Source organism: Pongo abelii, chromosome 8 (genome assembly GCF_028885655.2).
Source record: "Pongo abelii isolate AG06213 chromosome 8, NHGRI_mPonAbe1-v2.0_pri, whole genome shotgun sequence".
NCBI lineage: Eukaryota > Metazoa > Chordata > Mammalia > Primates > Hominidae > Pongo > Pongo abelii.
In genome coordinates, this window is record NC_071993.2 from 126,219,845 (window position 1) to 126,237,959 (window position 18,115).

Sequence of the window (18,115 nt, forward strand, 5' to 3'; positions counted from 1 at the left end):
TGCGCAGTCAGGCCGGCTGCATCATGGTCTCAGCCCAGTGAAAATGTCAAATGCGGCGCCCCTTATTCAAATTACTGAGAATTTCAAGAGAGTAACCTCAGAGCATCAAACCAAGTATACGGCCCTGGGCACAGTGCACTATCCCTCAGCCCAACAGGTTTTGTTGTTGTTGTTTCCAGCGTTGGGCAAATCCGGTTCCTTTTGTTGACTACCAAATAGGTACCATTTGTAAAGAAAAACCCGCCTTCCCTTCCTTCCCCCACCTGCCGTTCCCTAGCACAGGAGGGGGCGGGGGCTGTGTGTGTGCACGTAAATTCACGGAAGCCACAAGTGTGCCTGGGTCATTCGGGGGCCTCCGGAGTCCTGGACTGAGGGACCCAGCACGCCATCTAGTTGTGTGACCCTCGCCAGGTCAGTATCTCAAAGTCTATTTTCCCATCCGCAAAATGAGGATAACAATTGTACCTATCTCAGGGTTTTGTTTCGGATCAAAGGAGATAAAACATCCCTAACACAGCACTGAGCCCTCAGAAGTGCTCAGTATTGGCCATTAACCTCCAGCGGGCCAATTCCTTCCCTTGCCCTGCCCCTCCAGGAACAGGAAATCGGCTCATGGCGTCCTTCAGGCCTGCATGACTCTGCTTCTGTATTTGCTCAGTTTGCGTAGCTCACTTTTCTTAACCTCCAAGGGTTTATCTCCTCTTCCAGGAAGCCTTCCCTGACCCTCCGAGTTGAGTAAGGTGCCCCCTCCACTTCTACCCTTATGCTGCAGAAATCCATCTAAGCACCAGTGCAGTATGTAGCATGCTGTTCTATTCTGTTGCCTCTACCCTCCAGGATGCCACAAAGCCGGCCCGCTGGCCTGCTTCCCCACTTCGGACCGCTACGTCCAGTCTTAACAAAGGAGCCAGAGTGATTCTCTTAGAACAAGTTGACGTTACTCTTCTTTTCAAATCCTTCCTGACATTCCCCACCCCAGAACAGAACCTAAAGTCCTTGGCCTGGCTAAAAAGCACTCTGGGACCCCCACCACAGCCCTAGTCACCGGCCTCCTAGTAAATCTGCATCCACTCTGAGCCCACTCTTGCCTCACGGCCTTTGTGTTTTCCCTGCCCTCTGCCTAGAAGCCTCTTATCCCCGTAACACTCTCACTTTCTACGCGTTTTCTCTCCCTCAATGCTCATCAAAACCCTGAGATAGGTACAATTATTGTCCTCATTTTATGATGAGAAAATTGATCCAGAGAGGCTCTCCCTTAAGGCCTTCCTTGACAACCCCATCTAGAACACCTACAACTCCGCTTCAGCAGAGTTTCACTCCACATTATTTTCCTTCCAAACACTCTACTTTTACTACATGTATGAGGTGTTTCCCCTCTAAAATGTAAGAGCTTAAAAGCAGGGGTTTGTCCTTTGTTCGCTCTTGTGCCTGGAAAACAGCACCTGGTGCGGGGTAGGCACTCAAGGATTTACTGAAACAATGAGAAAATGTTTCCCTATCTGTCTTGCCCCTAAACCGAGTTCCTTGAGTGTGGAACCAGCATCTTATTCTCTTTGTGGCCCCTGAGGTAAATGCTCAATAAATGTTTGTTGATAATCTGAGAAGGAAAGGAGAGCCCAAAATAAGCTGATCCAACAGTTAATGGTGGTAAAATGCAAACGTTTTAAAATATGTTTATTTTGTATGTTTTACAATGAATACTTCAGCAAAGAAAATAATTATAATTTCAAAATGCAATCCCTGGATTTGATAAATATCCTTTATAATCAATTACACTAATCAATATCTAGAAATATACATAGACAAAGTTAGCTAATGAATAAAATAAAATGACTACATAAACTATCAATTTCAGGGATGAGGGATCATGCATGATCAGTTAAGTCACTGCCACTTTTTAAAATAGTATGATTCACATTTGCTTCAATCACATAAACATTCATTGCAGGAATCACATAAACATTCATTGCAGGAGTTAGATGGCTAATCATTGAAAATTGTGATTTTTGTTAGCTTAAAAGAAAATTCAGTTTAATACAAAGACATTCAACATGAAAATTTCAGGACCGTTGATCAGAAGCTTTCAATGTGTGTTGCTCTACTTTATTATAGGCAAGATTCAAGTAAAGCTAAGAAAGAGGAGTGTTTTCATTGAGACATGATCTAAGAATAGCCTTCTATACAGGCAAATTATGTTCTGTAGAAACTAGCTAGCTAGCCACCAAGATGTTACCAATAAAGGATTCCTTGTACTAGCAACCAACCATGTTTAAAAGGTCTTAGCCAGAATTACAAAAACAAAACATTTAGAGTAATATTTATGAATACAAGCATAATTGGTTCCTTGCCTTCTACAAATAACCATCTTGAAAATGATAAAAGCAGGTTTCAACTGTGGTTCTTCTCTGGGTTGAGAAGGTGCAGATACACATGGGCGATCTACTGATTTACCTTCTGAAAGTACTCTTTGGAAGCAGCTGGATTTGGCTTGATCTGAAAATACAAAAGCTTAATTAGGTAACTATGACTTTACCATAATAATAGTCCCAAAAGTGAGTGGCAATCTCCCAATTTTTAACCTAAAGTTCTTTAAAACATAAAGATGAAAGTTTCATTAAGGCCTGCCTGTCTCTAGGCCAGGCGCGGTGGCTCACGCCTGTAATCCCAGCACTTTGGGAGGCCAGGGCGGGTGGATCACGAGATCAGGAGATCGAAACCATCCTGGCTAACACGGTGAAACCCCGTCTCTACTAAAATACAAAAAATTAGCCGTGGTGGCGGGCACCCTGTAGTCCCAGCTACTCAGGAGGCTGAGGCAGGAGAATGGCGTGAACCCAGGAGGCGGAGCTTGCAGTGAGCTGAGAGAGCGCCACTGCACTCCAGCCTGGGCAAGAGCAACACTCCGTCTCAAAAAAAAAAAAAAAAAAAGGCCCGCCTGTCTCTGATAATTGGTTCCTGGCTCCCCACCCCACCCCCTCTACCCCACAGCAGCTTCACCCATTTGCACATCATCTGCACGCTTCCTCCAAGAGTGGGCTCCCTTTTGTGGATATTTCAGGTCAATAGCTCTCGAGGCTGAGAGAACATGAACCTCACTGCTTTTGTGGAAAAAAACCTACCGTAGGAGAATCCGGTGTCCAGTTCGCTGGGCAGACTTCTCCATGTGTTTCTACATACTGGAACGCCTTCACCAAACGGAGGGTTTCTTCCACGCTTCGGCCCACTGGGAGATCGTTGACGCTCAAGTGCTTGATGACTCCATTGGGGTCAATTATGAAGAGACCTCTGCATGATCATTTATCCTCATCAGTGCCTCAACAGTACCAGAACTAGAACAGTCTAACTTCTTCCCTTTTAGGTCTTTAATTCTCCTTTTAATAAAATATTTATTAAGCATAATCATATGCTTAAAGGTGAGGTTTTCACTGTTGTGCAAAAAACTTATCATCTCTTACTGATGACAGATGCTTTAACAAAGGCAGTACTGGACCAGGTCACCATAAAACATGCAGTATGGCCACATTTACAAGTTCACATAGTGCCCTGAATGTTAAACAGTATCGGAAAGTCACTGAACTAGAGAGAGCGAAGACTATTAGTGACTTGGCAAGCATTCTTTGAGCTGCTGTAGCACATCTTGGCAAGAAACTCATAGGCAAATGGGAAGAGACACAGGTGTATTTTATCTGGGTTCAACAACTGTTTATTATGAATGAATTATTGGGTAAATGAGGGGGAAATCCCATGGGAAAAATCTTCGTAGAAAGAATGTACAGGCTCTAAGTCTATGCAAAACAGAAAACCATGCCCATCACTTTTAATCACGTAGCAGCATGTAATGAGATGAACCACGCTACCACAGTGGTCTGTGTTTATCTTCTGTGTTGGTGTTACTGTGACAGATGCAGATATGTTTAGCCCAGAAGTTTTTTTGGTTGTTTGGTTTAAATATAGGGTCTCACTATATTGCCCACGCTGGAGTGCAGTGCTGTTCTCATGTGTGATCACAGCAGGCTGCAGCCTCCAACTTCTGGCTCAACTGATCCTCCCACCTCAGACTCCCAAGTAGCATGACTACAGGTGTGTGTCACTGTGTCCGGTTATTTAACCTACAGGTTTTAACAGTCTGTCTTAAAAGGATGTGGAAATTCCAGGTATCAATCACTCATGGAAAAGGCAGGTTAGAGAAAACTCAGGGTAAAAGGTGCTTCTCCCTTCCTGGGTCAGGCACTGGGGGCCTGGGGTTTGAGGTGAAACTATTCCCAGAGGGTGCAGCCAGCTGAAGTCCACCAATAGAAGCTGAGGCAGAGCTGGGACAGAGCAGGGCCCACAGACTCCTGAAAGTCTTTATCTTATAAGCCAGACTCAGCTTCACTCTCTTGTTAATCTCAATATTAAAACGGGTACAGAGGTAACTGCAAAATTAGTGATTTCTCATAGGGAAAGGGACCGTAGGAGAAAAACAGCTAGTACCCTTTCTCTGGCCATTGCCAATTCTGAAAGACGTAGGCATTCGTTTCATAATCTCTTTAAAGTTAAAAAAAAAAAAAAAAAAGGTCCGCCAGGTGCAGTGGCTCATGCCTGTAATCCCAGCACTTTGAGAGGCCGAGGCGGGCAGATCACGAAGTCAAGAGTTCGAGACCAGCCTGGCTAACATGGTGAAACCCCATCTCTACTAAGAATACAAAAATTGGCCGGGCGTGGTGGCGCGTGCCTGTAATCCCAGCTACTCAGGAGGCTGAGGCAGGAGAACTGCTTGAACCCGGGAGGTGGAGGTTGCAGTGAGCCGAGATCGCGCCACTGCACTCCAGCCTGGGCGACAAAGCAAGACTCCGTCTCGAAAAGAAAAGAAAAGAAAAAAAAAAAGAGAGGAAAAAAAGGCCCAAACTCTAAGATGCCACCCAGCACTAAAATCCAAGGTGTAACCCAAGAAAGAGCAGGCCAGAGGTCACCTACAAGAGAGGCAGGTGAGCTGGCTTTAAGCTGACCAGCCCCCAGGAAAACTGTGAGGCACAGCACATCAAAGGGGGACCCCCTCTCTTCCTTCCTGGAAGTCAAGTTCTGCCCTATCCCTCCTTCACTCCTGTTCTCAGCAGACTTCAAGATGCCAATTCTAAGGCCCAAGTTCTCATCTCTCCCAGGAAGGTTATGTTTGAATGTGGGGCTGCTGAGGACTGAAAGCTTTTCACACTCAAAGGAATAAAGGTTGAATAAGGGACTGAATACAGATAGAAATGACGTTCTGGGGCAGAAATCCTAACAACTGCTGCCAGTAACTATGCTAAAAACTCAAGCTGTGTCACTTATTTAATCCTCACACCCACCTGTGAAGTACCGCCTCATTTTAGTTATGGGAAAACTGGGGCTCAACAAGGTTAAATCAAATCACTTGCCCAAAGTCACACAGCTATTAAGTAGCTGAGTTAAAAACAGAAAAACTCAAACCCAGGATTGTTTGGTTCCAGGGCTGAAGATGGTCACCATTCCAAGAGACTACCTCTTACCCTGCTAGTCCCCCCTTCTGCAAAGAGTCTGATGGCTTCAATATCAGGTGTGTGTCCCCATGGAAGTGGCTCCCACATAGTTATGGAGTATGGAGCAGTGTGGCCTCAAGACGCAGACAGCCTTCTTCAGAAAGAGACCCAAGGCGGTGGAGGGGACATGCATGTCTCGGCATTTCTGAGAGACTGCCAACCTTTGCAGGAGGCATTTTATCAGTGTTTATTAAAGACTAAAATTAAGGATTTTTTGATTATTATAAATCTTAATTTTTAAAAATATAATAGGGACGAGGTCTCACTATGTTGCCCAGGCTGGTCTTGAACTTCTGAACTCAAGTGATCTTCCCTTCCTTGGCCTCCCAAAGTGCTACGATTATAGGCATGAGCCACCGTGCCCAGCCAGGATCTTCTGGTTTTAAAAATGCTTTACCAAGGTCTACATAAATTCCCTAAGAAGCAGAATGATACTAAACATGAAAAATAATCTTAAGTTCATCAGAAGCAGGATCTTACCTTAGTGCAAGACCAGAACCTTCTAACAGCACACCGTAGTCTCGGGAAATCTGCTTAGTTAAGTCTGACAAGAGTGCGATGTTCATGTGGCCCAAACCACCATTCTAATCAAAATGCAAACATGACTGTTAGAATGCGTGGCCTCACAACATTCTTGACAATGTACCACAATGTTTGAGACCAACAATAATGGCGATAGGTAACAGTAATTCAACAACGGGCCAAGCACTGCCATTCTATTAACTTACTGCCTCCTCCAAACCACCCTGGAATAGAGACTATCAAAATGAGGAAACTGAGGCATGAAAAAGTTAAGTAACTTGTTCCAGGTCACAGCTAGAAAGGAGCAGAAGGAAGATTTACACCTGGCTAATACTACAAACCTTTTCCAATTTTTTTTTCTTTTTTTCAGACACAGAGTCTCGCTGTCACCAGGCTGGAATGCAGTGATGCGATCACAGCTCACAGCAGCCTCAAACTCCTGGGCTCATGCAATCATCCTACCCCAGTCTCCTGAGTAGCTGGACTATAGGTGCTTTTTCTAATTCTTTATTATTTTATTTTATTTAATTAATTTATTTATTTTGAGATGGAATCTCGCTCTGTTGCCCAGGCTGGAGTGCAGTGGTGCGATCTCGGCTCATGGCTCCTGGGTTCACGCGATTCTCCTGCCTTAGCCTCCCGAGTAGCTGGGACTACAGGCGCCCACCACCACACTTGTTTAATTTTTTAATTTTTAGTACAGATGGGGTTTCACCGTGTTAGCCAGGATGGTCTCGATCTCCTGACTTTGTGATCCACCTGTCTCGGCCTCTCAAAGTGCTGGGATTACAGCCGTGAGTCACCACGCCCAGCTGCTTTTTCTAATTCTTAAAGCATTCTTTTAAAGACTAATTTCTCAAACACAAACATGGAAGAGTAATAAAAAAAAAAAAAGTACCCTGAGTAGGCCAGGCGTGGTGGCTCACGCCTGTAATCCCAGCACTTTGGGAGGCCAGGAGTTCGAGACCAGCCTGACCAACATAGAGAAACCCCCGTCTCTACTAAATATACAAAATAAAGCCGGGCGCGGTGGCTCATGCCTGTAATCCCAGCACTTTGGGAGGTCGAGGTGGGCAGATCATGAGGTCAGGGGATCGAGACCATCCTGGCTAACACAGTGAAACCCCGTCTCTACTAAAAATACAAAAAATTAGCCAGGCGCGGTGGCGGGTGCCTATAGTCCCAGCTACTAGGGAGGCTGAGGCAGGAGAATGGCATGAACCCGGGAGGCAGAGCTTGCAGTGAGCCGAGATTGCACCACTGCACTCTAGCCTGGGTGACAGAGAGAGACTCTGTCTCAAAAAAAAAAAAAAAAACACACACACACACAAACAAAATTAGCCAGGCGTGGTGGCACATGCCTGTAACCCCAGCTACTCGGGAGGCTGAGGCAGGAGAATTGCTTGAACCCAGGAGGCGGAGGTTGCAGTGAGCTGAGATCACGCCATTGCACTCCAGCCTGGGCAACAAGAGCGAAGCTCTGTCTCAAAAAAAAAAACAAAAAACAAAAACCCTTGAGTAATTTGATCTTGATAGTCCAGCAGCACAGCTAGAAATTTAGATTCTTCCAAGCAAGTCTGTAAGAGCAAAAGCTAGGGGTACAATGCTATACCTTTCTTGGTGTATTTATCCAGGCAAGATGGCTAAAGTGGGAATCCACTGACACTGCAACGACTTCACAGTTCACGTCGTGAAATTCGTTAGCTTTGTCACTAAAAGCAACAATTTCTGTAGGACACACAAAGGTGCTGGAAAAAAAGGATAGAAATTCTCATTAGAGAATTTAAAAACACGGATTTTAACAATTAGTGGTCTAACAACTAGTTCAACTTGTTAAGGGTAAAAAAGGCAAAATGGTTAACTGTCCTCACTGGACTACAGTGTTGTGCTGGCAAAAGTACTACTACCTCCCCTCACCTTTTTATTTTAGGAATTGTATCAAAAAATGGGGAAAGGGAACACATATTTTAAGAAAAAAAAAATTACAGTTCAGTAAAGTTGCTTTTTGAAAAAAATCATTTTATTATGCCTACTTTTCTCATTTTTCCCCAGACCAATGAAAACTTTTTCATAGACTGGCTTAGAGAAGCACTGCTCCAGAGCACAGAGGCATACTAAAAAGAAAGCTGTCCTATCCCACCCCTGAAGTTTATCACTTGTAAACACGCTACAGATCCCAGCTGTAACCAACAAGGCCATCAGTGATAAAGGGTCAGAAAGAATCCTTCCTTTCACAAGAGTATCTAGGGGTAGACAATTCAGTGCGGGAACAGGATATGTGCTTTCTCTCAGAATGACACGAAAGCATCACAGAAATTACACTTACAAATCCAAAGGATAGAAGAAAAGCACCAAATATTTCCCCTTAAAGTCATCAAGGCTTAGGTCTTTGAACTCTCCATTGACAACGGCTGTACCCTTAAAATAGGGCGCATGCTGGGTGACAGCAGGTGCATGGTATGAGGAACCTGAAAAAAAACCCACACTCATAAGGAGTTCATCATTTGCTATGTCAAGCACCTATGATTTTATTTAAACTTCTCATGATAATTAATTAGTAGTATAAGTGCTTAGTAGTATAAATCAAAACATTCGGTTCAACTGTACATCTTAGGCAGTCATCCTTTGCCACCTGTGGGGGCATTGGTTCTAGGATATCGAAATCTACAGATGCTCAAGTCTCTTACATAAAATGGTGATTTGCATATAATCTACACACACCCTCCAGTATACTTAAATCATCTCTAGATTACTCATAATACCTAATACAATGTAAATGCTATGTAAATAGTCGTTAAGCTGTATTGTTTAGGGAATGACAAGAAAAAAGACTTTGTGTTCAGTATAGACACAACCATCCATTTTTCCCTCCCAATATTTTCGATTCAACCAACCACAGATGCAGAACCCAGATACAGAGGGCCGACTGTAATTTCTCCTTCTATAGTTTTAGATCGTGCACAAATTCAATTCCAAGTGCTATGGAAACTAAAAAGAGGAAGACAAAGATAGTAGGGATAGAATTAAGGAAGACATGAGATGGATTTTAAATATGGTTCAGATTTTTGTCAAGTCTAGATGGGATGGGGCAGATGGCATGTAGGAAACAGCAGGAAGGAAGACAGGGCATGTGTGTGGAGCAGCGTGTGGCAGTCTAATGAGAACAGAGAGTGTCTAAGGGTACGGAGTGAAGAGCAGGCAGCAGGCAGGAATGGTTGAAGGCCATGTTGCAAGAGTCCTTAAATATTAGGCTGCTTGGTCTTCTTAACAGGAAAGATAACAGAGTCAAGGGCGGAGTCTCACTCTGTTCACCCAGGCTGTAGTGCAGTGGTGCGATCTCAGCTCACTGCAACCTCCGCCTCCTGGGTTCACGCCATTCTCCGGCCTCAGCCTCCCGAGTAGCTGGGACTACAGGCGCCCGACACCCCGCCCGGCTAATTTTTTGTATTTTTAGTAGAGAGGGGGTTTCACCGTGTTAGCCAGGATGGTCTCGATCTCCTGACCTCGTGATCTGCTGGCCTCGGCCTCCCAAAGTGCTGGGATTACAGGCGTGAGCCACCGTGCCTGGCTGAGATGGCGGTTTTTAGGAAGATTAGTCTGGCAGGAGGGAAAGAGGAGCAGGAGGAAGGGGGAGACATGTTAGGAGGTGGTTTCAGTGAATTTTTTTTTTTTTTTTTTGAGACAGAGTCTCGCTCTGTCACCTAGGCTGGATTGCAGTGGCACGGTCTTGGCTCACTGCAACCTCCGCCTCCCAGGTTCAAGCAATTCTCCTGCCTCAGCCTCCCGAGTAGCTGGGATTCCAGGAGCACACCACCACACCCGGCTTATTTTTTTAGTATTTTCAGTAGAGATGGGATTTCACCAGGTGGGCCAGGATGGTCTTGAACTCCTGACCTCAAGTAATTCGCCTGCCTTGGCCTCTCAAAGTGCTGGGATTACAGGTGTGAGCCACTGCGCCCAGCCTCGATTTCAGTGATCTTAGACGTATTGAGGGGAGGGATGGGGCAGAAAGAACAGAAAGGAATGCATGCAAGAGATGTGTCAAAACTGAAAAGGACTTGCTTCTACCTGGGAATGAGGGACAGAGTAGTTCCAATGTCAAAATGCCTGACACTGCCACGAACAGAAACAGGAGGAGCTGCTGGGGATGGGGATTTGAAACCAGTGGAGTAAAGTTTTAAGCCTGTGGTATCACATCACTACTAGAAATATTTTAAAGCTCCAGGGTAGTAAAATTGTGACACCTCTTAGAACATTTTGCCCACAAAGGCTTTGCCCCCCAAACCATTACATATTAAATACGTGCTTTTTCAAAGGCTAGTCAAATCTAGACAAGGTATTTTCAAATACCACTCATTATCTGAGGCTGATCTTAGCAAAGCCCATATCCTAGAGAAGGGAGTGTAATCTCAAGAAACAGCTAAATTTCACTCAGATTACAGATACCATTAGACAGGTCTGGTTCCTAAGTGGCCAGCTGGGGCCAGTACACAGGTTTGAATCTTAGAGCAGCTGCCCTCTCAGGTCCCCACAGGTTGCCTACCACTCATAGCTCTTTAGACACAGTAGACTCAGAAGGCATCTGAGCTCCCAGTAACCCCCTCCTCAACACAGTGGATTAGAAGCTCTGACAACCAACATGGAAATGTGACAAGGGCAGTTTGCCTCAGTGATTATCAACCCCGGCTGCACATTAGAATCACCCGGCATATCCCGGTCTCACCCCAGAGACTAACTTGTCTGAGGTGGGACTGGGGCAGTGCTGTGTTCCTGAAAGCTCCCAGGTGAGTCTAACGTTTGGTCAGGGTTCAGAGCCCCTGTCCAGAGACAATGGTTCATTTTTCCTTTACCTGGCTCCAGCCAAGACATGACATAACACTTACTGGTGCTGAACAATTTTGCTTGACTGGAACCAGAACACAGTAAGTTTGTCAAGCTCGTTCTTCCACATGCAGCAGGCCTGAGGGCTGCAGTGGCAGAAATGCCCCAAGGAATGGCACTCACACCTCGGGCAACCTGGAAAGAGAAACTTTTTATTAGAAAGTTTTCCTGGACTGGTGACTTAAGACTGAAAGGGCATCGTGCCAACGGTAGTTTCAGCTGTCCCTGTTCCCGTGAACCAAATAGCAAACCCCAACCTCTAAGAGCATAGATCGGATCTGCATGTTCTTAACACTCCCTTCTGCTTCCTTCTCCTAGGAGACTGGAAGGTGGAGGCGAACTATAAGAACACAAAGACTGGCCGGGCGCGGTGGCTCACACCTGTAATCCCAGCACTTTGGGAGGCCAAGACGGGTGGATCACGAGGTCAGGAGTTCGAGACCAGCCTGGCCAAGATGGTGAAACCCCATCTCTACTAAAAACACAAAAATTAGCCAGGCGGCGGTGGCGGGCACCTCTAATCCCAGCTGCTTGGGAGGCTGAGGCAGGAGAATTGCTTGAACCCGGGAGGCGGAGGTTGCAGAGCCGAGATCGTGCCAAGCAACACAGGGTTCAAAAGCCAGGGGACTTGCGCAGGCCTTTCCCAGCACTATCTGCTGAGTATGTTCTACCATGTCAAGGTTTTCCTTAGAAAAAACAAGGCCCCTCCAGCACCAGTGACAAGTAAACAAGTAGAGCCAAGTTCAGCCTCTGGGAGTCTGGAAAAGGCTCAAGGGAAATGTTTACTCAACTTTTTTTTTTTGAAACAGAGTCTCGCTCTTTTACCCAGGCCAGAGTGCAGTGGCGCGATCTCGGCTCACTGCAGTCTCGACCTCCTGGGCTCAAGTGATCCTCCCACCTTAGCCTCCCCAGCAGCACTGACCACCACGCCCGGCTATTTTTTTTTTTTTTTTTTAGAGACAAGGTCTCACTATTATTGTCCAGGCTGGTCTCAAACTCCTGGGCTCAAGTGATCTGCCCGCCTTGGCCTCCCAAAGTGCTGGGATTAAAGGCGTGAGCCACTGCACTCTGCCGGTTTGCTCAACTTTAATGTTCAAAATGACTCAAGAGAACGAAAAGGGGCTGTGTTGAACCCCACCAGAGAAAGCCGTGTACCAAAAGAGCAAGACGCATTGCCCACAGTTAAGCAGGAGACAGCAGCAGAAACATGCGGGAGCGGGATTGGGAGGGAACGCCTTTGTGATTTTTTTTAGCACTTCGCGCGTTTTTATCCAGTATTTAACGGGCTGTTCACAGCAACGCCTTGATGTAAGCATCATTCCTTCCATCTTAAGTACACAGTCTGAGAAAGGCGAAGGCGCTTGCCCAAGGTCATAGGGTCTGTGGTAAAAGCAGGGCCAGGACCTTAAGTGGAGATGGGCCTGGGGACTGGGGACGCCGAACGAGGAGGGACTAGGGGAAGAGACCGCGAGGAGGGAGTGGGGAAGGGCGGTTCTGCGCAGGCGCATGGAACCTTCCCAGGGGGAGGCCTCTGGGTCCGTTACCCGCCCTCCAAGAAGGGAGAATGGCCCTCAGGCCCAGAAGCGCGGGATCCTGTCTGGGAAGCACGTTCCCGGAGCCAACAGCGTCTCCGCGCCTGTCCCCAGCTGACAGCCACTCACCGACGCTCGGAGCAACCTTCCTACAGCAGCCGCCATCTTCAGTGCACTCGGGTGCCACGGGGTTGGCAGAGACGCAGAGGCGGGGCCTACGGGGTGGTAGGCGGGGCCTCTGCGGACGAGAGAGGGGCGGGCCCGGAGGAGGGGCGGGGCCGGAGGAGCCCCCGCCTCCCTGCCGCCTGGGGACCCTGAGGGAGAAATTCCCTTTAGGGCTGAATGCTTGGGCCAGTGACACGTGGTTTTCCTACTGTCGCCCCAACCTAAAAAGAGCGCATCCAGGCGGGGCATTAGGTATTTGTTTCCATATTTCCCACTGTTTTGTTTGTTAACCTTGTGTGGATTACTGTGTCTACTGTTTCTGTGACAGGATCCCTTTCTTATTTCAGCCTCAGGTAGAGACTTCTGGCTTCTGTATGAAATGGAATTAATTACAAATGCAGTTTTAGTCCGTTAATAAGCTAAGTGGGCTAGACACATCAAGGCTTTGTTGGCCTGAAATCCGTTGGAATTGTGTGTGGTCTTCCATTTGGCCTCTCTTCCCAAAATTGGGAAAACTGGGACAAATGTAAAATTTGGTTTTTGTCAATTAATGAAGCCAAGTGTTCAGTGGTGAGCATAGTACTTGAAGCAACCACATCAAACATAGATAAAAATCACATGGTGGCTTTACAGTAAGTGTGACAAATTGCAATCTTGGAGCTGGTATTTTCTTTTCTTTTTTTTTTTTTTTGAGACAGGGTCTTGCTCTGTCGCCCAGGCTGGAGTGCAGTGGCATGATCTTGGCTCACTGCAACCTCTGCCTCCCGGGTTCAAGCGATTCTCCTGCCTCAGCTTCATGAGTAATTGGGATTCCTGAGCAGCTGGGATTACAGCTGCCTGCCACCATGCCCAGTTAAATTTTTGTATTTTCAGTAGAGATGGGGTTTCACCATGTTGGCCAGGCTGGTCTCAAACTCCTGACCTCAAAATGATCCACCCACCTCGGCCTCCCAAAGTGCTGGGATTACAGGCGTGAGCTACGGCACCCGGTCTGAGTTGGTATTTTCCAATCACTAGTCATTCCATCACCAGTTTAGTTTCTCAAGTCTTCTTATCACCAAATATCACTTACTATTTTCTTTAAATTGGCTTTCTTTTTTTTCTTTTCTGATATAGAGTCTCACTCTGTCACCCAGGCTAGAGTGCAGTGGCATAATCTCGGCTCACTGCAACCTCCACCTCCCCAGTTGGAGCGATTCTCCTGGCTCAGCCTCTCGAGTAGCTGAGATTACAGGCATGCACCACCACACCCGGCTAATTTTTTTAGTATTTTTAGTAGAGATGGGGTTTCACCATGTTGGCTAGGCTGGTCTTGAACTCCTGACCTCAGGTGATCCGCCCACCTTGGCCTCCCAAAGTGCTGGGATTACAAGCGTGAGCCACCATGCCCAGCCCAGTGTATTTTCTAAAACCATCTCAGGTACCACTAGGTGTCACCCTGGGTACCAGTCCCCAGATGTGGAAAGGCCTGCTTTGGATGTACAGGGACGCACGTGTTTCGACTATTTTACCTCACACCTTCCTTGTGTTTGTTTAATTTGTTTTAATTATGTCTGTGTTTAGCAGATGATTGAAAAGAAAAGGAGACAATCATTTTGGAGCTCAAAATCGTACTGTAGGCCGGGCCTAGTGGCTCACACCTGTAATCCCAGCACTTTGGGAAGCTGAGGTGAGCGGATCACCTGAGGTAAGGAGTTCAAGATCAGCCTGACCAACGTGGTGAAACCCTGTCTCTACTAAAAATTGCAAAATTAGCTGGGCGTGCAAAGTTAGCTGGGCATTGTGGCGCATACCTGTAATCTCAGCTACTTGGGAGGCTGAGGCAGGAGAATCGCTTGAACCTGGGAGGCAGAGGTTGCAGTGAGCCGAGATTGAACCACTGCACTCCAGCCTCAGCAACAAGAATGAAACTCCATCTCAAAAAAAAAAAAAAAAATCATACTGTAGTTCACAATGGAATATTATTTATCCATAAAAGGAATGAAGTACTGATATATGCTACAACACAGATGAACTTTGAAAACATTAGCTAAGTGAAAGAAGCCAGACACAAAAGAACAAATAGTGTGTGTTTCCTTTTATATGAAACATCTAAAATAGGTAATTCCAAAGGGACCGAAAGCAAATCAGCAACTGTTAGGGACTGGGAGAAGCTGGAATGAGGACTGACTATTTATTTATTTTTTATTTTATTTATTTATTTTTGAGACAGAGTCTCCCCCTGTTGCCCAGGATGGAGTACAGTGGTGTGATCTCAGCTCACTGCAACCTCTGCCTCCCAGATTCAAGCGATCCTCCTGCCTCAGTCTCCCGAGTAGCTGGGACTACAGGTGTGACTACCATGCCCAGCTAATTTTTTTTTTTGTATTTTTTAGTAGAGACGGAGTTTTGCCATGTTGGCCAGGCTGATCTCGAACTCTTGACCTCAAGTGATTTGCCTGCCTTGACCTCCCACAGTGCTGGGATTATAGGCGTGAGCCAGTGTGCCCAGCCGGGACTATTTAATAGGTACAGGATTTTCTTTTGTGGTGATGAAAATGTTTTGGAACTAGATAGAGGTGGGTATAACATTATGAATTAACTAAATACCCTGAATTGTAAACTTTAAAATAATTAATTTTATATTAGGTGAATTTCACCTCAATTGAAAAAAAAATTAGAAAAAGGCCAGGCATGGTGGCTCATGCCTGTAATCGCAGCGCTTTGGAAAGCCAAGATAGAAGGATCACTTTGTGCCCAGGGGTTTGAGACCAGCCTGGGCAACATAGCAAAACCCTGTCTCAAAAAAAAAAAAAAAAAAAAAAAAAAAAAAAAAAAAAAAAGAAGAAGAAAAAGGAAAAGAAAAGAAAAAAAAGAAAGAAAGAAAAAAAGAGAGAGAGAGAAAAAAGTAGAAGAAATAGGGACTAAAAACATTAAATATTGTAGTCTACTCCAGTGATTTAATAGATCCAAAAGGCTCAGAAAAGTGAGCCTTTTGGAGATGGAGAGACCTTCCCAAAATCACATAACTGGCTAGAAGCAGAGAGGTAGGGCAAGAACCCAGAACTTCCATACCAGTGACCACCCAGCGTGTGAGTCTGATGGAGTTCAGCCTCAGCACCTTTTCCCTAGCCGACTCGTGAGATTACGTCATCCACCCCCTCATCATCTCCTCTTCTCCCTCATACTACAAGGTTGTTTTTTGGTAGAAACAAGGTCTTGCTATCTTGCCCAGGCTGGCCTTGAACTCCTGAGCTCAAGTGATCCTCCAGCTCCCAAAGTGCTGGGATTACAGGCATGAGCCACCGTCACAACAGCCTGCAGTTTTAAAGTACTTAAGCTTCAGTAGCTCAAGTCAACAAAAGGGGAGTGGGGAGGGGGGCAAAGCCAAGCCAAGGAGTCACCTTCTCTTCTCCTTATGCCCACAGCCCTTTGCCGCCTGCCTCTCCCTTCTCCATGCTGGAGGGCCCCTTGCTCTCCTATTGTAGGTGTGTGTTTTTTAGTTCCTGAACACAGGCAGTTTGGCTCATAACTAAACTTCATTATAAAAATGTAAAGCACGGTGCAAGTCAAAGCGACAGAGCAGAGGGGAGTTCCCTTAGAATTTTACCTCACTCATCCTGGTTTCAGTTTTAAAGCTCAGATGCATTAGTTAGTGCCAGCTCATAGGCAGGGTTAGGCTTCAAGGTAACATTACTTGAGGGCCTCATAATTGGCTCTGAAGGCAATTCCTTTTTTTTTTTTTGAGACGGAGTTTTGCTCTTGTTGCCCAGGCTAGAGTACAGTGGTGTGATCTCAGCTCACTGCAACCTCTGCCTCCTGGGTTCAAGAGATTCTCCTGCCTCAGCCTCCTGAGTAGCTGGTATTACAGGCACCCACAACCACACCCGGCTAATTTTTGTATTTTTAGTAGAGACCAGGTTTTGCCATGTTGGCCAGGCTGGTCTTGGACTCCTGACCTCAACTGATCCTCTCGCCTCGGCCTCCCAAAGTGCTGGGATTATAGGCGTGAGCCACTGTGCCTAGCCAATAATGTGATTTTAATCATTAATAAACATGTACTGGAGAGGATCACTCAGACCCTGCTGCCGAGGGACTGTGTGTGTATCCAAGGAATACTGGTAAGATCATTTAAAAAACCCAGTCCAAGATCCAGCATTTTAAGAGGCTTGAAAGAGGCATAGTGGTTGAGTGTGGACAGCTGAGGTCCACATACCAGCTCTGCTAGCTGCAGGCACGTGGCCTTGGGCAAGTTACTTTGCATGTTTTCCCATCTGTAAAATTGAAATGATATTAGTGCTTACCCCAAGGGCTTTTGTGAGGAATAAATGAGTTCATATTTTAAAGGCATTAGCACCGTCAGCAGGCACATAGTGTTCGTTATATTAAATAAAAGAGAGGTGCAAGTGAAGTGCTATCATAGTTTAGAGAAAGGGGCCAAGAAGGGCTTCGTAGAGAAATCATCTATCCTGCTGCTTGGGGAAAGTGAAGGGGAAGATGGCAGGTGGAAGTGACTAGTGACCTTTGTCCCTTTGGTTTACTGTTATCTTCAGTGACCACACTATGGGGCTATGCTCTGGGTTGGATGCAGCACCTCTATTTTATTTCCACACAACCCTGTGACACAAGTGCTTTTTCGCTTTGTTTTTTGTTTTGTTTTGTTTTGTTTTAGAGTCTTGCTCTGTCACTCAGGCTGAAGTGCAATGGCACGATCTCAGCTCACAGCAACCTCCACTCTCGGGTTCGAGTGATTCTCCTGCCTCAGCCGCCCAAGTAGCTGGGATTACAGGTGCCCGCCACCACACCCGGCTAATTTTTGTATTTTTAGTAGAGATGGGGTTTCATCATGTTGGCCAGGTTGGTCTTGAACTCCTGACCTCAAGTGATCCTCCCGCCTCGGCCTCCCCAAGTGTAGGGATTACAGGTGTGAGCCATCACACCCAGCCACAGGTACTGTTTTTAATTCATCATCCCCATTTCCAAGGTGAGGAGACTGATGCCTGGGGAGGTTTAGTAATTTGTCCGAAGTCCCACAGCTGGAAAGGGAAGGAGCCAGGATTTAAACCTTGAAAGCTGACCCCCATTCCTTTTTGTTTTTATTGTTTTTGTTTGTTTGTTTGTTTGTTTTTGAGACAGGGTCTCTCTCTGTCATCCAGGCCAGAGTGCAATGGCACAATCATGGCTCACTGCAGCCTCAACCTCCTGGGCTCAAACAATCCTCTCACCTCAGCCTCCCAAGGAGCAGAGACCACAAGTGTGTATCACCAAGCCCAGCTAATTTTGTTAGTTTTTGTAGAGAAGGGTCTTCCTATGTTGTCTAGATTGGTCTCAAACTCCTGGGTTCAAGCAATCCTCCTGCCTTGGCCTCCCAAAATGTTGGGATTACCGGTGTGAGGCCAGAGCCCCAACTCTTTTTTTTCCTTTTTTTTTTGAGATGGAGTCTCGCTCTGTCACCCAGGCTGGAGTGCAGTGGCGCAATCTCGGCTGCAAGATCCGCCTCCC

The 18,115-nt window shown here is 46.2% G+C and overlaps 1 protein-coding gene across 1 annotated transcript; it reads right to left on the reverse strand.

Moving 5' to 3' along the window:
* Window positions 1-1,658: 1,658 nt before the first annotated feature.
* PRDX3 (peroxiredoxin 3) lies at window positions 1,659-12,656 on the reverse strand. The gene is given in 7 exon segments (NM_001133712.2): window positions 1,659-2,493; window positions 3,120-3,285; window positions 6,015-6,118; window positions 7,669-7,804; window positions 8,383-8,524; window positions 10,940-11,072; window positions 12,599-12,656. Coding segments are annotated over 7 exon segments (771 nt in total). The 5' UTR covers window positions 12,635-12,656; the 3' UTR covers window positions 1,659-2,439.
* Window positions 12,657-18,115: the final 5,459 nt, after the last annotated feature.